The 25296-nt window shown below is 34.0% G+C and overlaps 1 protein-coding gene across 2 annotated transcripts in view; it reads left to right on the top strand.

The window, feature by feature from the left end:
* The window catches only part of LOC142331316 (fatty acyl-CoA reductase wat-like), a 150933-nt gene that overhangs the window by 100220 nt on the left and 25417 nt on the right, over nt 1-25296 (top strand). Inside the window, exons 1-5 of one of the 2 annotated variants that reach the window (XM_075377136.1) lie at nt 8460-8553; nt 16877-17097; nt 18740-18979; nt 22381-22526; nt 24088-24197. In XM_075377136.1, coding sequence (XP_075233251.1) covers nt 16879-17097; nt 18740-18979; nt 22381-22526; nt 24088-24197 — 715 coding nt within the window. In that variant the 5' untranslated portion in view covers nt 8460-8553; nt 16877-16878. Of the gene's footprint in view, nt 1-8459; nt 8554-16876; nt 17098-18739; nt 18980-22380; nt 22527-24087; nt 24198-25296 lie in introns of those variants that run through there. The other variant, XM_075377135.1, reaches the window with a different exon arrangement.

Below are 25296 nucleotides of genomic sequence, written 5' to 3'. Positions count from 1 at the left end.
TAAGATTTTAAAAGAGTTCTAAAAATGATAATTTTCCAGTGTAAATAACTGATGCTTCAATGGAAACCAACTCCATCCCAAAATGATGGTTGTTTGATAAGGCAAATTGGAAAAGCTTTACTGCCGATATGAAACTCCCCTGAAACAACTGAAATTATCAAAAATGAGGTTGATGCTACAACTAATGCTATATTTGACTCGGCATCAAGGTATATTCCCAGAAAATCCAGGGAAGATTAAGAAGTCACCTGTTCAATGGTAGAATAATGAAATAAGTGAAGCAATAAAAAGGAAAAAAGCATACACAAGAAACTATCAGATTGGAAAACCTAATTGCTGTTAAAAACACTGCAAGTGTGAATTGCAATGAATGATAAACATATACATTGAAGTCAGAAAGAATAACAGATTCAAATTTTCACAAGAGGAAATGTGCTGTGTACACTGCTGTAGGAAGAGAATTCCTCATCATAGTTCTGCTTTGACTATTATATTCAGTACAAAGATAATTTGTAATTAAGTCTATTATTAAATAAATCACTTACCTGGAGACTACACATACAGTATTTGAGTGTTAGGTGCAAGAAAGTACTAAACAGTATTAAAGGTTTATCATTGCTTGAGAGTTTCGACATTACTTTGATTATATAAAGCATTGGTTCAAGTAAAGCTCAATTACAGGGGTACTGCAAATTCATCTGCTAGAAAATTCCATCTAAGAATGTTAGACATCATACATAACAATGGAATCAGATGTGCCAAAGTTGTTTTCCGTACTAGCAACGACTAGTTTTTCTGAAGCCGGCAAAATGCCATTACATTACAGAAGAGAAAGCTTACTATTATAATATGCAGCAAATGTACGGACTTTTCTTACTCATGTAAACTATCTACTTTTTTCTACTATATTTCATTGCTTTCATTTTGTTCTTGTTTATTTTTATGCGGTAATTCTTGTGTAGAAATACATCCATGCCATTCATTGTTTCTTCTAAATCTTTTTTACTCTCGACCAGAATTACTATATCATCAGCAAATCACAACGTATTTACCTTTTCACCTAGCACTGTTGCTCCGAATCTAAACTATTCTTCAACATCATTAACTGCTAGTTCTATGTAAAAATTAAAGGGTAACGGGGATATGGAATAAAATTTACTGACTCCCTTTTTTATTACTGCTTCTTTTAAAGAAGCAGTAATTAAGTCTCATCTGAGAAATAAATTTTTAAAAATCGACAAATTTGTTTGTTTAAAAAGAAGAAATTTCGCCTACCAAGAATACCAAGAAAATAATTGAACACTTTATAAGCCCAGATCAATTTATCTAAAAAAAAATTACTTAAAGGAATTTTATTCGCAATCCGAGTAAATCTGGTTCAGGAGCAGTGCCTTTTTTTCTTGTCAGGAGGAAGATACATGTACCAACTGTGATATTCTTGAGAAATAACTTTCAATTCATCTTACAATCTTGTAAAATGAATCTTGTAAAAAGATCCTTCTTATTTGCCTCACTGGTAAGTAAAAGTTATTTGTATAATCCTGGCATTTTTGGTTGTACAACAGCAGGGACACTCTATACCATAGGTTTGAATTTAGATTTAAAAAAAGAAAAAATTCATCCTTGCCTTACTTTCTCATAACGCATTATTTTAACTTTAAGCCAACTCATTCTACTTCCTTTGGTAAAAACAAGTAGGCTTGAAATCTGAAAACCGACATTTTTCGCGATCACAATACTTCCTTTACTTCGTACGAGGAATTAAAAAGCACCAAATGTTGTTACTTATTACACATTATTTAGATACAACTACTAGATATAATTATTTTACTTTCTTAAATATCATCTTTGATCAAAATCATTTTATTTCCCTATTTTCGAACACTAGTGAACTTCAACATGACTGAGAATTATGAAAAAGTTTAAAATTGATTGATTTTCCAAATTATTTTAGAGCGAAATTTGTCAAATAATCGATATTAAAAGATAACATAACATTTTTATGTAGATTATCAATATATTTAATCTTTTTAGTAAAATTTATTAACATTAATTAATTTGATGTAATTTTATACATACATTTTGAAGTACGAGTAATTCGTGGCAATAAAAAAAAGCTGATGCACGGCTTACACACACACAACTTAATGTAAAATATTTATCATTTTATTTAAATATATTTTTTCGTTTATTTAATTCAATGATTCTAACTAAAGCACGCGCGCATACCTTATTTAGTTCGCGTGGGTGTGGCAGTAATGGCGGCAACGGTCGGCACTAACTAAACTAATGTAATTTCTCAACTTAAATAGAACGAATTTCGCTTGTACGGTCTAGCAGACCGGTGTAACCATGAGGCCTAATGTACCAGATACCGATTCAACCGAGCGATCAAATTCGAGACCCAGTCAGGCCGAGTTACTATTTTTTTTTTTAAACTTTAAATATTATTAATTTGTTATTGTGTTGTTTTATATTTGATGTATTTGTCTGTGATTATCCGTGATATGGTCAGACTTGTAATATTATGTAAAATACTCATACCGGATCAACTGTAATCTTAGTTTTTTGCGTCAGTCATATGAATTTGTGTTGGCTGAACTATTATGTACTCGTAAATAACTTCTTGGAATAGTGTAATTTACGTTTTATTGTGATTAAACAAGCAGTGATAATGGGCATTAATGTGGGTCGTGTTGAACTGGTGGTTATCACCGGTTTGTAACCTGTAAATATTGTACGAGGGTAAGTCAATTATTATCCGGAATTTAGTTATATTTTTGTTTATGTTAGTAATACTGTCGTGTTTCGTAGATGACCCATGCGTAGTTTAATTGTTGTTATGTCTGTGCAGGTTTGATGCTTCTAGTTTAGTTCCATTATCGCTGCCCTGCCGTTAACCATTGCTGCTCCGCTTTTTCTGTTTGCACCAAAGAAGAGCAACGTTCATAGATACGTTTTTTGTGGTCGGAAGGTGTATCAGGGGCCGAAATTCATCGAAGACTTTCAGTACAGTACGGGAACAGTGTGTTGCCGCAACGGAGTGTCTACGAATGAAAAATTAAAAAATGGTCGCACAAGTGTTACGCACGACGAAGAAGCCGAACGACCGTTTACCGCCACAGATGAGGAAAACATTGAGCGTGTACGTGACATGGTTTTCTTAGACAGACGAGTAACTATTGAGTTACTCGTCTGTTACTCTAAGAAAAAGTAAAGACAGACGAGTAACTCAATAGTTACTCGACACATCGTGCAGACGATGTATCACTTCATCAATATGAAGTGATACATCATCTGCAAATTAGTCACGGTTCTGCCTACGAAATCATTCACAACAGATTTGGGTTTCATAAAGTCTGTGCAAGATGGGTTCCAAAACAACTCACACAGTTGCATAAATAAAAACTGAATTTTTATTTTGGGATGACAGGATTAAAGGAAGGCCGTTTCCCTCTCTATTTCGGTGAGTGCTTGGTCAGAGACCAAGACGGCACGACGAGTCGTTCCACACCCACGTCTCTCCCGTTTCTGAAACAAGAGAAACAAAACACACGCACGAAAAAAAAAATAAATAAAAAAAACGCGTTTTTGCTCTTACCCTCAATATTGTTGTGGAAGAGTAGTTCCACGTTTGCGGAGCGGAAGTTGCGTCTGAAAAAAAAAGGACCACAACTTACCGCATTTTGTTGTCCTGAGACCGTATAACTCGCTGACTTGTACAGATTACACTCGAAAACCATTCACTCGCGACCCCGAAAACGTTTCTGACGCGTTTTTCCGTTTGTGGCTCATGCGATATGGAGGCCCCTAAGCCTGGTTTGTCGATTCTCGGCTCCCGCACCGCACCATCACGGTGGTTCATCCAGTACGGCGTGAGGCCGCTTCCTTACAACTGTCGGGGTTGGGTTCTCTTGGCAGATGTCCCGAAGATGACTGTGTTCGGACACAGCCGCTCTCCCGAACAGTCTGCGCGCCTGCGCCACCCCCACCTCGGACACGGATTGCAATATCGGATCGGAGAGTGGCGTTCCTGACGAACCACGGAGCTCCAAATATCGTCCGCAACGCAATGTTTTAGACGGCTTCAATCTTCTTTTGAAGCGAGGAGCTCAACACTGCCCCCCATGCCGGGTAAGCATGTCAGAATCGGCAGTACGTACAGCCGAAAAATAAGTAACTTAGTTGCCAGTGGGTACGGGCTGGCACTGTTCAGCACTGGGTATAGTGAGGCTCTGGCGGCCTTAGCCCTCCGGGTCGCATAATTTACATGTTCGCCGAAGGTAAGCCGGCTGTCCAAGACCACCCCCAGGTACTTAACCGTTTTCTCAAAAGGGATTTTCTCCCCTGAGATTTCCAGCTGCCTGGCCGGTTTGCGTGTCTTGTATGTGAACATCACGGCAACCGTTGACCCTGATTCTCCACATATCGAGCCACGGTTCCACTAAGTCCAGTTGCCTTTGGAGCCTCCGGACCGCGTAATCCACATTTGCGGATTCGTAGAAATATGCCGTGTCGTCTGCATAAAGGGCCGTTTTAACCCCTTCAGACAGCGGCATATCGTTCACGTACAAAGTGTACAGGAAAGGAGAAAACACTGCTCCTTGGGGAACCCCAGCGGCTATTTCTCTGGTGGAGGAAATCGTTTCCCCTACGCGCACGACAAAACGTCGGTCTAGCAAATATGACCGCATCAGTCTGACATAGCGGTATGGAATCGCCGAGTGCGCTAGTTTATAAAGCAGCCCGCTATGCCAAACTTTGTCAAAGGCCTTGGCCACATCCAGAAAAACGGCTGCAGTCACCGCTTTCCTGTTCAGGCCTCCGACAAGGTCATCTATTATTTTTACCAGTTGGAGGGTCGTTGAGTGACCCTCCCTGAATCCAAATTGCTCCGGCCGCACTTCTCCCTCGATGTATCGCCTCAGTTTTTCGAGGAAAAATCTCACGAACAACTTGGACAATACCGGTAACAGGGAGATTGGCCTATAATTCCGTGGGAAAAGTAAACTTTTCCCCGGTTTGGGTAAACATACGACTTTGGCCGTTTTCCAACAATTCGGGAAATATCAAACGTACAAAATGGACGTGAATATCACCGAAATAGTTGTAATCACGGAGGCCGGTATGTTCCGAAATGCACGGGCGCTGATCCCGTCGACACCCGGGGCCTTGTCGCCTTAATGGCTGCGGAAACTTCCGCCTCAGTGACTTGGTCAATCTCTAGAGGGGCGTCCTCCACCTGTGAGAAATAATCTACAAGAAAGGACTCCACCTCGGTTGTGTACTCGTCGTTCGTGGCGGGAGGGGGGTTTGGAGTAAATTGCTCCTCCAAGGTGTCGGCGAAAACCTCGGCCCTCTCCGCCTCCGAATATGCAAGAAAACCTCGCTGCCCCACAACCGGATGGCGAGGCTTCTTCCCTTCTCGCAGTCTCCTGTTCAACCTGAACACCGAGGAGATGTCGTCAGAGATCGAGGCGAGGTATTCGTTCCACGAATCCTCTCGATGGCTTGTCAGCAGTTGTTTCACCCTGTCCGTTTGATTATAAAAGGCCCGTTTATCAGCGGGGGACAGGGTGATTCGATATCTCCTCCTCAGTCGTCGTTTTCTCCGCTATGGCGTCTGAGATATGAGGAGGGAGGTCGTTACGAACAACTGTTCGAGTTTTGGCCGATGAACTGCCTGCCAGGGCCTCGGTCATTGACGGCTTGACGCGCCCGACAGTGTCGTCGATTTCCTCCGGGGTGTTCAGGAGCTCAGGATTCACCGGCCTGTACTCCCGTTGGAGGGTCTCGTAGAACCTTTTCCAGTTAACTGACCTTCGGGGTATAGGTGGGGGATCTCGGCCGCCCCCTGCCTGTCCTAGTTCCAACAGGACAAGGGAATGGTCCGAGCTGAGGTCTTCTATCGTTTCAATCATGAACGGGAGGGTAACCCCCTTCATGACTGCGATATCCAGCACGTCAGGCCTCGCTCTGCCTGTTCGATGCACGTACGTGGGCACCTCAGGCCCTACGACGACCAAGCGGCGGGCTCTCGCCCTTTCGTACAGCAATCTGCCATTCGCGCTTGTCAGATTGCTGTTCCATGACACGTGCTTGGCATTGAGGTCGCCCATGAGTATCATGGGCCCATCTCAATTTTCCAGCACGGCATCCACGCCGGTTACCGCATCGTTCGGCTTGCTATAAGCCGAAACCAGCCGATACACCGTGCCTAGATGCTTCACATGCACACACGTTTGTATGAAGAACAACGCGCGTATGCATGTGGCGTCTATGGACTAAAACCGCGGTTCCACCGGCGGTGTGGTGTCCGGGTCGTACTGGCCTATCCGTCCTATATGTGAAATAGTTCCAAAGGGTCAGTTGCTTGTTTGGGTTCAAGCGCGTCTCAGACAACAGTATCACGTCTACCAGTAGATCCTCGGCCAGACGGCATAGTTCCTCCATCCGGCCTACTACTGAGTTGGCGTTCCGCTGCAAGAGTCTGAGGGTGGGCCTAACCATACCTAGACAGTATAGTCATGAGGCACTCTATTAAGGACTGAATACAGTCCTCGAGAGATTTTTCCTGGAGCAGGCGTGGGAAGACCATCATAATATCCGGCAGGACATCCCTGAATGTCATTTGTGACAGGAAATCCATGCCGGTACTCTCCATCGGGGTGGACGGTTTTGGTTTGCCGCTGGAGGAGCCTTTTGGTGGGGCGCGGGGCCTCAGGGGCCGCGGTGTTCTTGACAGCCTGCTTGGCCGCAGCCTTACGTTTTACCACCTTTTTGGTGGTAGCCGTCGGTTTTGGCTTGGCGGGTGTTAGGGAGGGTACCTCCCCATTTTCCACTACAGGTGCCGGCACCTCCGGTTTGGGGACTGCTTTTCCCTCACCGGCAACGCGGGCCCAGCTGCGGCCGTCGCGGGCTTTTTGATGCCTTTGACCTTGTTGACCTGCTCCTTATAATAGCCCCTGTAATTAGCCGGCTCTCTGGCAGTAATTCAACGAGTGCCCAAATTTCTGGCATCTGTGGCACTGCGGCGGCCCCCCTCGTTACACAAAAGCAGTCACTGCGACCTTGCAGTAAAAAATACTGCTAAGGTCTTACGGGCCATAGGGGTCCTCTTAAGGGCCACCGTTCCTGGTGAGGAGCTTCTTCGTCGAAGTGACCTCAAATCCAAGGGAGGTCAGTTCCTCCCTTACCTCCTCCGGGGTAGCCCCATAGGGGATTCCCCGTATTACTACTTTCAGCTTCCTGTCCTTCGGGAGCTGAAAGGAGTGGAAGGCAACTCCCTTTGAGTGCAGAAAACTCTGCACCGCCCGGTAGTCTGCCTCGCTGCAGCCTTATCGACAGCCCGGTGCTTTTGGCAACCAGGCGCACCCCAATCCTTGACTTGATTTCGCGCGATAATGCTGGCCACCCCTTCGGGCAGTCCAGCATTATCGGCGGGATTTTTTCCCGCCTAACAGTAGCAGGCTGTGATGGGCCACCATCATCAACCTACGGGGTGGCGGCTGCTGCAGCCCGCTACGGGCTCCGGCTCCATAGGAGGCACGGAGTCCCGGCGATTCTGGCGCTTTCTAGCGCCAGCCCCGCTTTCCTCTCCTCCGACGGACAATTCCGGTGATGGAGAACGGTGTGGAGGCTGTAAAATTAAACTTAATTATGCACTGCTTGTAAACTACACTTCCTGTAATAAACACAATACACATAAAATAAAATTGGAAAGTTAATCTTTCCTGTAAAAATAAAATTATTTTAAATATTATCACAATAGTCCTATAATAATAGGCTATTAACCTAATGAATACTAATGACTTTTAAAAGTTCACTTTACATGTTAAAAACATGTTAAAATTTATTGAAAGAAAGGATTATCCTAATCTTAACTGACTGGCCTGGAATGCAGGTAGCTGGCCGCCCGGCTGGTGTCCTAGCGGAACCCGTTCACATGGTCGGCGAAACAGGTATAAACTGTAGACCCTCTGGGCTGCACTAACACACTCACAATTCACAGAGCACAATAAACATACAACCTTTCACTACAAGAGCGAAGGATGGATTCTTTTAATTTTAACGTTCAGTAAAAAAAAAAAGTAAATTTTAGGTTAAGGAAGAAATATAACTCGGTGAAATAATAAAATATTTTCCTTGTTGGTATTGAAGTTCTGCATACAAATATTTTTATTATTACTCCTACTGTGATTATATGTTATTACATCTAATAGACTCCTATTTTTTGATAAATGTTTACGTAAATTGAAATAAAAAAATATGGTAATAATATACCTGCCATTTTTAATTTAATTCGTGATTTTTTTTTTACCTTAGCCACGGGGCTTATAGAATTGTTCAAGGATAAAAGCAACAGATAATCATTATTAACTAAATTCTATAAATTATATCTACTGCTTTATTTTATCTGCAAGATTTAATATGCTCTATGCTTCAGTTTGCTTTAATCACTTGCTCAGTTCACATCTCTACACCGACAACGTTTTTAATCGAACTTTTTTTTATTAAATGTTTTCAATATTGATATTAAAAGATTGATAAAAAGTAAGTCAAATGTTTATTTTCATACATAATTTAGTTAAAATAATAGCGATGTTAATTAACATGTATAACTAAAATAGATGTGAAAATCATTTATTAAATTAATCTCTTTTGAACACAGAACAGTTCTAAAAAAAATTAAATTAAATTATTGAAATTTTTCAAAAATAAAACCACTTTCAAAGGAATAAAAATTAGTGTTATTCAGTTCTTTGTTAAATTTAACATTTTTTTACTGGGCGTCAAAAGTACCATCTTGTTAATAAACTTTTCATTCTTTTTTCGAACTGGCCATCATCGGACCGCGTGAACAATTCTTCTTCAATATCTCAGTCATCATTTTATTAATCTTTCTTTATGTTCTTCTATGACTCTTCCGTTGTTTATTCCTCTTCGGTCATATTTTCTTTTAAAGTCGTGTACTTTTTTCTCGAAAATTTCCGTTTAAAAATCTTTTCTCTTATTTCGATCCTTTCCTATCTCTAGAAGCAAACTGTTTTTATTTCAGAGATTATGAATAAGTTGAAAATCTTCCTTTATTCATTCTCTCTTTAAGCGACTGTAAAACATTATCTTCTACTTCAAGCCGATTATGTTTTTAAATTTTCTATAAATTTACTCGATAAAACATTATTATTATTTTTCACTATTTTCGGGTCTAATATTTTTTTAAAATTATTTTTGCCTTATTCAAAATATTCTCTAGTCTTCACCGATTATTTAATGTTAAAGTTTCTACAGCATAAAAACATTCAGGTTTTATAACCGTATTGTAACGTTTGAATTTCACATTGTAAGCAATGTTCCCTCTAATTTTTAGTAACTTGTTTGCCCATTTTTTGTGCGTGATTTTTTTATATGATTATTTGCGTTTCCCGTCGCGGTCAGGGAATATTTAGCAGGTCAGAGCGAGCGCAGCAAGCCCATCCCTTCTAGCCAGGGGACTCTGCTCCCTGGGTTCCCATGCGTTCATTAAACACAAAGTCTGTCCAATTTATAAAAAATATCAGTGTATTATAATTCCTTCAGAACAACAGTTTGGTTGTGCAGGATCCAAAACTTTGAGTGAGAGTGATCTGAAGAATGCTAGTTTTAAAATAGCCGACCTCCATCTTAAAATTAAATATTATAGTAGTTGCTTACCCGTTCTTTTATAGGGGTAAATCTGTATTTTGTCGTTTATTAGCGTTACCCGACAAACACCACTAGGAGGTGACCGCGCTTCTTTTCTCACTTTTTTTTTATAATTTATTTTATTTTATATTTATTTAATAAAAGCCAGTCGCTTCGTACATAAAGTAATAGCGGCCGCGCCGTACGCCGTCATACCCTTAAAAAATAGAAATTTAAAGAAATCCAAAAATGGTTTTTAAATAACTAACTGAAGAGGATCTGCAGATCCGAATATCTCGTTTAATATAGTTGAAAATGATGAAAATTTGCAATCATAGTTCAAAGTCTTTTTTCACCTCTCTCAAGGTCGAATTTTAGAAAACTGGTTTGTAGATATTCATATGAAGATTTCACACACAAAAAATTAAGTTGATATCTTCATTTATTACAGAGAATTTGAAAAATAGTCGGGTTAAAAAAAATTCAAAAATCCATTTTAACCCCTTAAACTCGAAATTTCACATGTAGAAACTGGTTTTTGGATACTGACATGAAAATTATACATACCAAAAATCAAGTTGATATCTTATCTTTATTTGTTACCGAGAAATTACAAAAAAAAATGGTACCCTTCATTTTTACTCGATTTTAATCCTTTAAACTTGGAATTTCAATAAATCATGTGCACTTACGTAAGAAGAACGTGTATAAACATTTTCGTCAATTTATCTTCTGTAGTTTTTGCTGGACGTTGAATATGAATGACTTGCGAATGTTATTTCGTATATATATGTAAATGAATTTAAAAAAATTGATGTGGTCACCAAACGACTTCCTTGTATGCCTATTAAATTAAATACATACATTTTTTGCTGCTCAACATTTAAATTTATTTCATTTGAAAGTGAGATACGGTCCTCCAATTCTTTAATAAAGTGGACACTTACATATTTGCTAAAATATTAGTTTTTATTAACATCAAATATTTATACAAATATTAATTCAACATACTAATAAGAATAATATTAATTCAATATTACCCTTTAAATAAATGTAACCTTATATCTATCTAATACTGTTTTTTAAATTATTATGATGTAACCACCAAAAAATAAAAACAAAAATTTAGTTAACATTTTCTTCCCCTTTATATTTATCATCTTCTCTTCATGTTTTTATTCTTTCTTTATTTGCAACATTTACTTTCTCATTATATTTATCTTCTAGTCGAATAATCCAATAATAAAAATTGAATATTTTATACCGGAAGTTCAAAATTAACATTTTTAACCGGTATACAGGAATTCACTAAACGTAATAGTTTAATTATTATTATCTTTTATTTATATAACACACCAGAAATCTGAAACTTTTGTTAATCAGCAACTCACGAAGATACGAAGAATACTGGATCTAGAACAGTATATTACGTAACAAGAGTTATAAGAAGCATATTACGCACAAGTGAAAAAATTTACTAATATGTGTAATATGTGTTGCAAGTCGAATTATGTACTATACTTTTCCTACGACCAAAATCACTTACTCGTAACAAAAAGAAAAAGATGTCATTTGAAAGATACATACATTTTCCTTAAACAGAAATATAAATTTGAAGGATAAAGTAAGTATTTTGAAATTAATAATTTACAAATCATTCTTATTATTAATGAAAATCATTTTTCTAGTAAATACAAATATTTAAAAAAATATATATTATAGGAATTCAAATGTCAACGGTAATTAATAAAATAATTTCCAAAAAACACTTTAAATTGAATACAATTCAAAAATGTACAGTTAGTTCCCACACGACATTGTATTTTATTGTTTTGTCAAATAATTAAATAAAACGATAAAAAAATATACAAAATTTTTAGGAGATATTGCTAAGAAAATCCAAACATAATACAATTCTAAATGATAATTTTTGAATTAATATTACGTAATCAGATATAATATACATGGTTAATACCAACATAACATTCAATTATACTAAATGTCGATTGCAGTCAAGAGGGGAGGTGCACAACTAGATGTAACAACAGTCCTAAATACAAAATTTCAACATTCTACGGCTAATCGTTTTTGAGTTATGCGAGGTACATACGTACAGACGTCATGCCGAAACTAGTCAAAATGGATATTTCCGTTGAAATCTGGAAAACGAATTTTTTCGCTATTACAATACTTCCTTTACGTCGAACTAGGAAGTAAAAAATTAAAAACGGTTCTTTTAAGTACAATAAATTTAGACCGTTGAAAGGCTAGGTTGACAACATTAATTGAATGCGTCGAAATTATTTTCAATAGCACTCATTGTAGTCATAAAATTGTAATAAATTGGCAACCTATATTATCATAACTTACTCCCTTAGATTATTGTTTTAAGGGTTGGATGATTCAAAGGTCTAAATTTATTGCTCTAAAAAGACTGTTTTTCATTTTTTTAAACTCATATCAAATTTTCTGTTACGGTTTGTTCTGTTTTGTTTTACATAATAAACATTGATTTTTATTTTATTTTTTATAGACTTTATTATATAAATTTTCTCAGAATTAATATTTCAACAAATTTTTATAATGAAATTTACGAATTTATTAGTCATTTAACAAAGTTATTTTATTTCAAACCTAAAAAAATTTGATGTGGACACCACACGACTTTGTTGTACGTCTATTAAATTATATATACACATTTTTTGCTGCACTTCATTTAAACTTATTTCATTTGAAAATGAGATATGATCCTCCAACTCTTTAATAAAGTTGACAGTTACACAGTTGCTAATATATTATTTTTTATTAACATCAAATATTTATGTATGTTACCTGAAATATTAACATAGAGTAAAAGTCCTTTTATTACTTTTTCAATAAATGTAAGTCTTACATCTATCTAATACTATGCTTTTTAAATTATTATGCGTTACCATCAACAAATTTAGAAAAAAAAACGAAACGGGAGAAGACTACTAAGTTTTATAACGACATTTATTATCAAGTAGACTGAAACAAATGCATAAATAAAAATAATAAGACTAAATTATAATTTTCAATTAATATTACATAGTCAGATGTTTCACCAAAACTGATGTGAACACTACATGACTTCCTTGTATGCCTATTTATACAATTTTATCCCGTTTTTCCATTTTCCCCTTTCTCTAGATCCCTTTCCCTATTTACCAGTTTACCTTTTCCGATTTTTTGATTTTCCCTATTTTATTTTCTCCTTTTTCACTTTTACCGTTTTTCCCGCGCGTAAATCGTTCCAATGGTTTTTTAATCTATAGCGAATACACATACGAACATTAACTTTTACAGTCGTATATATTGAAGAAGAAAGTCTGTTGTTTATTTCGTAAATATCTCAACACCCCGGCGCCACCTAGCGTGTATAGTTTTTGCAAAAATCTTTCTTTTTACGTATCTAATGTATATTCTGAATATGAGCCAAATCAAACCATAAATACAATTTTTCGAAATATATCGATCCCAGCGCCACCTAGCGGGACTAAACTTAATTCAGAAACCTTCCTGGGCGTGCACACAACTATGGGACATACAGACAAACATTCATTTTATATATATATATATATATAGAATAATCAACGCAAGTTGGCTACCACTGGGATCTCAGAAAGTTTATATAATTTTAAGAAACTTTCCCTAGATTTCCATACATTAAAAATACAGTACTACCATTTTTGTAATCTTCATTTTTTTGTAATATGTTGGTCAACTTCATTATTTCAAATAGAAACCTCACTGCATTTTAATAAAAACATTATTGTATTTTTGGGTACAAAGTAATTTAAGATATTTTTATTCTTTCGTATTTTTCTACAAACGCGGCCATTACGGAGTTACGGGTTGATAATTTTAAATTTACAAAAACGATACATAAAATTTTAATGCTAAATAATTATCAGCTTTTTTTCTAGATTGTTAAAAATTTTGCACAACATCCATTAAACACATTGTTGAAAGCTGTTAATGACGTTTTCAGAAGAGCGAATGCCTACATCTTTGATGGCTATTGTCAGCCCGTATGACTATTGTAAAACTAAAAGTACTGGCCATTTGCAAAATGGAATCCTAATATATTCGTGTTTGGTTTTCAAATTTCAAAAATTAAGTTAATTGGTAAATTAAGTAAAGGTAACATTAAAAGACTTTTACCTTGAAAAGTGTGGTTTTATTTTTATTTATGAGAAGGAAAAATTACAACAGAATTTTAATATCAATTACATATAACACATTTTCAAAACGGCTACCATTAGTAAAACTGCAGGCACTCGCTCTCCAGTAAAGGCTTTAATTGTTTATTGACAATGTGTTGTGATGGATGTACACAATTTTTTCAACAATACAAAAACTGCTGATAAATATTTAGCGTTAAAATTTTGTTTATTGTTTTTGTAAGTTTACAATTGTCAGCTCAGTAACGGCTATATTCAGAGATAAATACTCGAGAATAAAAATCTTTTAAAATGATATTTTATACCCAAAACTGTAATAAAAACATGGTGGTTCCATTTGAAATAATGAAGTTGGCTGCCATATTTTATTTTATAATAAACAGCCCGTAGCTTCGTTAACAGGTGCGTTTACAGTAATATATTATTTTTTACTTAAAAATTTAATAAAATATGAAGTTTCTATTTGAAATTATGAAGACAGCCGCCATATAAGAAAGAGAGCAAATATTTAAAAAACGGTAATACTGTATTTTTATTGCTGGGAAAAATGTAGGGAAGGTTTTCTTTTTAATGTCTCTCATAAAACTTAGTTTCTCTGAGATTCAAATTGTGGCCGGCCACCTTGCGTAGATCACCTATACAAATATATATATATTTTTTTCCTTGGCTACTTTCCTCTAAAACGCCATAAAAATATTATAGTTACAGTTAATATTTATATAAAACTAGCAGATCCGGCAATGCTTCGCTATTGCGAGCTTTGAGTATATATATATATATAGATTAAAAGAACACAATTGAAAGTTTGATAAAACATTAACGAAATGAACATTACGGAACTTCACAAAATTTAACCTTTCTCTTTTCATCCTTTTCTCTCTCCCCCATTTCATTTTTACCATATTACCTTTCCCTTTCTCCTTTTTTCATTTTTCTCTTTTACCTTTTTCGATTTTTCCCTATTTCCAATTTTTCCCTTTCTCCCTTTGCTGTCTCATTTGAGCAGCGCGTTTAGTAGGCCAACCCATATATATGTATAGAGAAAGAGAGAGAGAGAGAGATTAGATACCACTAAAAATTGGGAAATAAAATAATTTATAAAAAAATAAAAGCCGACTTCAAAAAATAATAAGACTAAAAAGTTAGAAATAATGATATTTCTATTTATTAAATAAAGTAAAAGTATCAACAACGAATAACTATTTTTGAGGTTGGTACGAGTGGTTTTCACGATTGTGGTCATCAGTCAATTGAAGATGACCCTCGACTTCAACAACTGATACATCCACGTTCAGATAATCAAATCTGATGGGTGCAAATTGACGATGACTGTGAAAGAACGTGCATATGAGGTTAGCATCTTGATTGGATCATGCCACGACATTTTGACTGAAAAATTGAATATGCATGGAGTTAGCAAAGTTTGTTCCTCGTTTGATGACCAAACAGCAGAAAGATCATCGAGTAGACGTTTGTCGGCAACCTCTTGAACAAACCAAAGACGATGAAACATTCATGCAAAGGATCATAACGGTAGAAGAAGCAGGGTTTACGGCTACGACATCGAGTCAAAAGTTCAATCATCACAATCGATTGACAAAGAATCTCCACGCCCCAGGAAAGCAAGTCAAGTCTCGATCCAATGTCAAAGTGATGCTCTTTGTTTTTATTTTAATGGAATCGTACATTCTTTTCTCAAGGTAAAACAGTGAACCGTGCGTAATATCAAGGTGTTTTGCAACGTTTACGTGAAAATATCCGCAAAACGAGACCGGAATTGCGATGAGAACTCATGGTTCTTTCACTATGACAATGCGCCCGTAGACTCAGCTTTGTGCCAAAAATTAGTTGACTGTCCTTACTCAGCCTCCCTACTCGCCAGAACTGGTTCCATGCGATTTTTTTCTTATTTCCGAAATTAAAATCGGTGATGAAAGGACGCCCTTTTGAGACTATTGACAATATTAAAGCAAATTCGTCACGAACCTTAAAAGTCATTTCAAATGAAGATATCCAGGACTAATTTGCGAAGTAGAAACACCGCTGGGAAAAGTGTGTGAATAGGGGAGGGGGGTACTCTGAAGGTAGAAGGGCCAATAACCTGTAAAATTAATAAGAAAGATTAAAAAAGAAAGTTCGGTTATTTTCTGAACAGACCTCGTATATGCGAATATTTGTATGTAAACAATGACAGTTTTTCAATTATTTTTGTGTCGAATAGATAGATACAAAGTAATAGTGTTCATGTTAGAAAATTTAACTTCTATATGAATCTCTGTGACAATTCATCCGCTGCTATATAGCAACTTCTAGAAATGTGTATCAAAATTACGCACAACATTCGTATCTGGGAAATTGAGTCTCAATGATACTCCATCATACACGAGTCTAAAAAAATAAATGTTTTTAAGCATTTTTCGAAAGATATGCTTACGGGACTTTTTTGCCGAAATATTTATTAAGTAGATTGACTTAATACCTGAATTGTGAATTATTTTCACACAAGGTTTTCAACGTTGTTAGATTGGCCGTCTTTTTAAGATTTTATACTTTGGCCAAATCATTTTTCAGATCTTACGCAGATTATTTTTTTAATGACAGTTTCATCCGTTCTTTAAAAACTGAAGAGAAGTATCAAATATAATGGAACGTAAATAAAAATAAATTACTAGTTCTTTTTTACCTCATGATTTACTCTGAAATTATCTCGACAGCAATATTCACGCCGTTCTTTCTTCACTATAACCCTATCGCTTTTATAAAACCGTAGAGAAATTTTTTGATGGATTATAATTAATTTTCTGGAAGAGGTGAAGCGATGATACAAAACCATATTAGCTTCTGTAAGGTCGAAGGAATTTTTTGTCCAAAGGCCAAGACTTTGATCGTAAAAGAAGTTGAAAAAGCTTTCAAAACTTGCAAAAATTATTTTTAACAAATAATAATAACTTATTTGTTAAATTTTGGTAAATCTTTTTATAAAAACTTTTAATTTTTTTTTGTTCTAGGAATGTCTAAAATCACGTACTCAGATTTACCAGAGACTCCAATACAGCAGTTTTATAAAGGAGAAACCATATTAATTACTGGGGGTACAGGATATTTGGGAGGGGTCATCATAGAAAAACTAATGAGATCATGTCCAAATTTTAAAAAGATCTATTTAATAGTACGAACAAAAAAGGGGAAAAGCCATACAGAAAGAATGAAGGAGCAATTTGATCATCTTGTAAGTAATTTTATCCACCTATTTTCTTTTGATTTGAAATTTTTAACCTTTGCTAATATTTTTTTAGTAAAATTAAAATTTGTAAAATGAGTCATATATTTTTTTTAGTGGACAGCCTTACCTATGATTTTTCTTTTAAAAACCAGTAGTAAATTTTAACTTTAAACTTTCACCAAATGTAAGGTTACAAAAAAAATTAAAAAAAGATTTTCTTAAGTTACATCACCTTCTGTGCCAATTTAAAATACCAACAACTATATAAGGGAACTACAATTTAGGTGAATGGTATTTACGTACTCCTCATACCTTAAAATGTAAAGAAAATTCATTTTCACCTTTACAATTCCTACCATAAGACCAAAAGAGCTATAAGCTAAAAAAACATCGTTCATTACATGTTTCACCACAATATTTGCAAAAAGGTATACTCAGTACATTCCCAGAGTGTGTACTAACTGCTCAGTATATTATTTAGCTTCTGCTGTTTAAACTGTGTTTTTTATGGTTCATAAATTGAAAAATAGACATTTTTCTTTCAGTTTTATTTATTAGTTCATAGTAATTATTATTACATAGCCCGTTTCAATACATTTTATATTTTTCACATTTTCTTTTATGTTTTTGATGAACAGCAATTATTAATTTTATAAAAAATTATATCTTGATAATATTTTTTTTCTGTAAATAATTATTAATCAATAAATATTTCTATGTTTTTATGAAAGTACTTTACTTATTTGTAAAACATTGACTAGTTACATATTTCAACTAGCAAGAATTGGAGCAAACGTTAGTAAAATTCAATCTGATAGCAAACAACCAGCAAAAATCTCGTAGCAACTGATAAATTGTAACCAATTTTAAGTAAAAAATGAGTAAGTTTAATTAACTAAACATTGTGGCCTTCGTGTAAACCACATCTTAGTCAACCAAGGAATTCTTCTTCATCAATGTATGTTTATGACGATACAAAAAATATATCCCTTAAAACAGTAACACATTTTAATAACACAATATTTGTAAACTTTCACACAATGCCAGAAATTTAAACAGTACTCATCCACAGAACAGCATTATCTGTAATCTTAAAATAGTACAATAACTTTTTAATTGTTTACCCAAAAATATAAGCAACATTAAAATATTACAAAGTACTGTAAACTGTTAACAAATAGTGATTTTATTCAGACCAGGAATACTTATTATGATGATAATACAAAATCTATCTTTTCAGTCTAAATTGAATCTGTGAGTGGTTTAATTTTTAATATATAGGAGTATATTGTTCTTTTTATGTTTTAAAAAAGAGTAATTGGAAGTAATAAAAAAAATCGAAATATAATGATAAATTATTTTATTTAAGAGCAATTAATTTTTGGGCTTTAAATGTGAAAAAACTTAATATTAAAACAGTTTTTTTTTTAATTTTATTACATTTTTCTATTGATGCAAAATAATGGCAACATTGTATTAATTACACGAAAAAAAGAAATTAAATTATTCCATGACTGGGGGAACAAGAGTTTATGTACTTATCTCAACTATTGCTGATGTTGAGAACTGCACAAATATGCACAAACATTTTTGTATGTTTATAATGATCATTGATTTTCATTTTATGACTGTACTTGGTTTTTTCCAGATTTTCTCAAAAGTGGATCCATCTATATTTGAGAAAGTATCATTAATTTTGGGTGACTGCACTGAACCTATGTTGGGGCTTTCGACTACAGATCAAAAGGTGCTTCAAGAAAATGTAACAATAATTATTCATTGCGCTGCAACAGTAAGATTTGATGAACAAATGCAACAAGCAGTTTCAATTAATGTTACCGCTACTAAAGATTTGCTCATATTATCAAAGAAATTGAAAAATTTAAAGGTATGATAAATCGCATTATTCATATTTAAATTTCTTTATATTCAGATCATGGTTTTTTTCTACTGTTTCAGACCATTAATCAGGGATCCTATTTAAAAAAAAAACCTATGTATGTTCACTCACAAACATTTCTCATAATTTGATTTCCAAACCTACAATTTTTTTTTCCATTTACTTCACTAATTTCCACTACATAAAAAAACCCATCCCATATACTTTTACAACATTTTGATCAACTGTTTAAATTTAAAATTCCAATATACTTTGTAATTATACTAACAGCCTCATATGAGTTATCACAATGAATTCCCTCAAGTATATTTGACATAATGTTCCAGATTTAAGTGCAGTTTTATCTCCACATTAATTTATGTAAAGCTGATGTCTAAGCTTTTAACTGCAAGAAAATTGGAAAATAATAAAACACTTTCTGGGAATTTTTGGCTGAATCTTTACTTTTCATTCAGTTATACAGTATTCAAAATCATAAAATCCTAAGCTTTAAGTTTATGTTATGCAATCTGAATCAAAGATTAATCAACTGTATTATCAGTAACTGAAATGACTGCAGAATACGCTGTTGATTTTTTTAGCAAACAATGCTTGTTCTTCTAAAGGTAATACCTATTATGTAAATCCAAAGATCTGTTTAGTGCTTTCCCTGTTACATAGGTATGAAATTTCTTTTACCCACTTAAAATAACCACTTTAAAATTACCCACTTTTAAATTTCTTTACCGAAAACAGCGTTAAACAGCAGGCCTGTACAGCTTTAGCTTGTGATACTAAAAATCATTAATGAAAATAATTTTTTCTTTTTTTTGGGTGAAAAATGCTATCTAAAAACAAAATACAAAACATACAATAAAAATCTAAAAACAAAATTAAAACTTAAATTAAAATATGAAATACAAAAATAAAATAAAAAACTTAAACTAAAATATTAAACACGACTAACAGAAAAAATAAAAATTTTAAATGAAATTCATAAGCGTATAAAAATAAAACAAGACTACTTAAGTATCTAAAATACAAACACTTAGAAAAAATAAAAACATCCTGCTCAAAATTTCTTTGTCATTGCCCAGGATTCGACGAATGTTCCTGGGTAATTTAAATTTGCGACGTAAGGCCGCATAACGCACGAAATCCACAAGGATGTGGTGCACAGTCAAGCGGCAGTCACATTGTATGCATACTGGTGTGTTTACTGCTGACATCAGATACCTGTGAGTAGCTCTTGTATGGTCTATCCGCAGTCAGCAAAGGACCACTTCCTCACGATGAATTTTCCTGTATGAGGAATTCCATGGCAATACAGAATCTTTAATGTGCTGGAGTTTATCTACTGTAGCTGTCCAGTCATCCTGCCACTTTGCGTGAAGAGTGAGTTTTACATAACTAATAAAGTCGGATGCAGTAACATGGGTAGATGGTTGACTACATGCATCTTTAGCAGTGACATCTGCACATTCATTACCCGGAATCCCCATATGGCTAGGGATCCAGCAGAAACTCACTTGTGTGTTGCGATGGTTCAATTCGGCGATTGCATTGTACATTTTGGTGACAATAGGATGTCTGGAATAAAAATTTTCTAAGACTTGGAGAGGACTACACCAGTCGCAACAAATAAGGATATGACAGTACTCAGGGTTAATGATATTAAAAGTCTTAATTATACTGTATAATTCAGCAGTAAAGACACTCGTAATACCAGGTAGACCAAACATATAGGTTCGGCCACTAACAATAAATGAATCCAATTGTTCTTTTTCGATCCATCTGTGTATACTGCTGCGTCTGGGTTTGTCTTGGAGATATGGTGAAACACTTGCTGAAAGAAAATGGTTGGTGTTGATTCTTTATTGTATATTATGAGGTCAAACATAACATTTATAAGGTTGATTCTCCATGGAGGATATGAACACGAATATACTGGAAAAATAGAAGATGCAGTAAACGTCGGGTATGAATATCTGCAAAGGCAGTATAACGTGGACGGTCCTCATACCTTCGAAAATAAGGATTTCCAAGGACTGTGTCTAAAGTCGGGTGATTTGGCTGTCCCTTAAGACAGGTAAAATAAGATGCTAGAACCTGGTTCCATCTATCCCAAACTGAAGGCTCCCCGCAGTCAACATGGATGCTTATGACAGGGCTTGAACTAAAGGCACTTGTAGCAAGCTGAAGGAAAGCATGATGTACAGCATCCACCATTTTAAACACGGTATTAAGCACTGAAGAATAAGCGACACACCCATAATCCAAACGGGAACTAACTAAGGAATAGTAAAAACACAACATACATGAGTAAATGGCACCCCAATTGGTATTCCTAAGGACTTGCCAGCATATTTAAAAGTTTGGTACATCTCGTTTTTAATTCTTTGATGTGCTTGATCCACATAAGGCGGCTATCAAAAATAAATCTAAAAATCTGACATCAGGAGAGATAGCAATTAGCTCTCCACAGAGAAAGACTTGCGGAATAAAGGGGTCCTGCAAGCAAGAAAAGACTACACATTTTTTTTTCTAAGGTGAAAATGTAAAGCCTTGGACAAAGATTCAAGGCGAGATACAGTGTTCTGTAGTAGTCTCTCCGCTGTGGCTGTTGAACAGGACGCAATATATATAGCAAAATCACCAACAAATAAAGAAGATGAAACAGGTGTCTGCACATTTAGTAATACTGTTGATGGCTATAGAAAATAAGGTGGGACTTAATACACTTCGTTGAGGTACTCCATTCTCCAAGTTGACGCTACCTGAGAGAGAATCTCCACACAAACATGGAGAGTTCGACCATTTAAGAAACCCCTAATAAAAGCAAGTATAATGCCCTTGAGTCCCATTCATTGAGGGTATTTAGGATAGCATGTCGTCAGGCTGTGTCAATTTCAAGGGTGATATGTTATCAAACATTTTTCAGAGAAGATTCTTGATTTAATAAATAATCGAATTTGATTTATAGCACAGATTTTTACCCGTTTTTAAGAGAAAATTAATACATTTTGAAACGTTACCAAAGTTGTATGAATACCTTTTTCTGGCCTTACTCCAAACTATGAAAATCCAACTAACAAAAATGATTATTACATAACTGTTTTAAAAATACTTGTAGGAAACAGATATAAGAAAAATAAAATCAGTTGTTTAAAATCATGAGAAAATGAAACTTACTGTTTTAAATATGCTCCTGTTCACCAAAGATTACTACAAAAAAATTAAATTGTTCCAGAATGAGTTTTGAAAGCATATTTTATTTAATTCTGTGTATTTTTTAAAATATAATTTTCATCAATGACTATCATGCAAATATAAATAGCAAAAATTATTTACATTTCAAATTAGACAGATGCTGTTAATTAAACCTAATTCGTTTTTTATTTTCATTTTAGGCATTTGTATATGTATCAACAGCCTACTCTAACTGTCACTTGAATAAAATTGAAGAGAAATTTTATATATCAACCATTGACGACAAGAAATTAATAACATTAACAGAGTGCCGTAACAATCAACAGTTAAAAAATCTGACACCTTTGTAAGATTTATTTATATTACCTTTTTTATTTATTGATTGTATCCATAAGTAATACAAAATTATTAAAAAAGTGAAAATCCACCTTACTAGCAAATTAAATGTGTTTTTCTAGATCGTTAGACCATTGTCAGGAGAATAATGACTGCTTAATCATTTTAATTTTTGACTATTTTATATTATTTTATTTTCCTGACGATGTTCTAAGGAATTGAAAGATCTAGACACATTTAATTTGCTGTTAAGGTGGATTTCACTTTTTTAATAATTTATTAAACATATAGCAGTAATCATGTTTGAGAAATTAATACAAAATTATTGATTTATTGATGTGTTTATCTATAATAATATATTTAAAAAAGCCAAAAAAAGTGAATTACGATCATTATTAAATTATACACCATTATCAGTATACTTACCTTGAGATTAGTTGTCAAAAATAAGCATGGAATTGTGTTCAGAGAAGGAAATAATGATTCATTATCATTATTATTTTTAATATTATTAATTTTTGTCAACCTCAACTCCCTGCCAACTCTGTAGCAGGATGAAATACCTGTGCCTCTCATTCAAACATTCTGGATTAAGTCCCTGTCAGATGCAGCATTTTTCACAAGCTAGAAAAATTCATTAACAACAATCACAGTAATTGTAACTATATCAGCCTACTGCTGCAAGCTAAATAAATGTTTATTATATTATATGTATTCAATAATGTTTATTTTCCATATTCAAATATTTTAATTAGGAATCATATTTGAATAATACAGATTAAGCAAAAAAAAAAAATTAGATGTGAGTTTACAATAAAATCAAGATCCAAATCATTTTTTCATTCTTATTTTAAAATCTGTTATGCGCTGGAACATGCAATATCAGTACACTGTAAAAAGAACATATAAGTGGGGGGGAAACTGAACTTCTTGGTGCAGATATGTAAATTTTTAACACTTTCATAGGCTTTAATCATTTTAGTTCTATGTTTTGAAAGTAAAGAACAACATGTTTTATTTTTTAATGAAGGTAGACTTGAATCGTTTAAAGTATATTAATATCTAATAAAGCTGAAGATTCTTAAAATGGTCTCTTAAGTATAATTTATAAAATAGTATTTTGTACAATGCATACTAGCAAAAAAATTAATTGAAGCTAGCAGTTAATAAAGAGTCTTTAAGACAATCCCCCATCTTAAAGATTTATTTATTCATTTTATAAAATTCAGTTTAGCAAAACTAGTTACGATAAATTTCTTAGATACCCATTTTACCAAACGGTAATTAAAACTTTTACTGTAGTAAACGGTAATATTTCTGTTTACTGTATTATTACAACCTTTTATAACTGAATAAAGATATACATAAGTGTGCAGAAAGACTGCATACTAGTTTCATCTCAAGTGCTAACATTTAAAAAAAAAAATGGTAATACAATATTGTATCATTTAAATCAAGATAACATCTATATAATGAGAGGCATGATTAACATTATATGATGATTATAAATGATTAACATCTTTATGGTTTATATATATGTAGAACTTAATATGAAAATTATTTTATTTCAGACTGCTGGATGATATTCCTAATACATACGTATATACTAAAGCAGTAGCAGAAGACATTGTTAGAAGATATAGTAAAGGGTTACCTGTAGTTGTAGTACGACCTAGCATAAGTAAGTATGGCTTTTAATTTTATCAGCTTATAATCTTTAAGTTAATCTTGGTAGAACAACTCTGATCACAAATACTCATATTATTATAAATATATATATATTATTACAAATTATTATATCTTCTGTAGTATGATCATGAAATTCTAATTGTTATCATAACTAAAAATTAAATCCAATTCATTGGTGATGTCAACATAAATACTTGAAAATGAAATGTTCCTTTCATACTTAGGCGAACTGCAAAGAACAGATTTTTAAAAATATCTCCATTGAGGGTGCAATATAAGGCTGGAAAATTAGAATTACGGGTGTAGTTTTTCTTTTTTTTCTGTTTTTAGCCTCCGGAACCACTGTTACGGCATTACTTCAGACGATTTGTTTGAATGTAAATGAAGTGTAGTCTTGCACTGTCTCAGGTTGACCATTCCTGAGATGTGCAATTAATTGAAACCTAACCACCAAAAACATTGTTCTCACAATCTAATATTCAAATTCATATAAAAGTTACTTTACTAAGATTTGAACCTTAGAACTCTCGACATCAAAATCAGCTAATTTGCGATGATGAGTTTAACACTAGACCAACTCAGTGGGTACAGGTTGAGTAGTACATGTATTATTTAATCATTAAATGAGATGAAGTCATTTTTACTGAGATATGTTTAAGAAGACTGAGAAATTATGTACAAAAAAATTATATGAATTTACTTTTTACCAACTTCCATATAATTTTCTAGATTGTACAGTAATTATCAGACACTAAACAAATACTTATATCATCAGTAACACCTAAAATAAGTTAAATAGAAGATTACTATTACTTTAAAGCAAATATAGAGGAAATCAAGCTGCTCTACATTAGCTTAAAAATGTTAAAACAAATAATTTTTTTATGTGGTTCTTTATAAACATTTGCAAATGTAGATCAATCAAAATGGAATACCCACCCTAATGACTTGTTACTTCACTCTGAAAAAGCTTCCATTGAGCACTTAGTTTCTTACTAGAGCTGCTTTAACATCAGAAGAAAGAATTGAGGTGTTATTAAGATATCCTGCCAATACAGGGTTTAAAACTGATGTAGGCAGGAACAACAACT

This window comes from Lycorma delicatula, chromosome 10 (assembly GCF_047948215.1).
Source record: "Lycorma delicatula isolate Av1 chromosome 10, ASM4794821v1, whole genome shotgun sequence".
NCBI classification, from domain to species: Eukaryota; Metazoa; Arthropoda; class Insecta; order Hemiptera; family Fulgoridae; genus Lycorma; species Lycorma delicatula.
The sequence above is the reverse complement of the archived record's forward strand: the minus strand, read 5'-3'. Positions and strand labels throughout refer to the sequence as shown.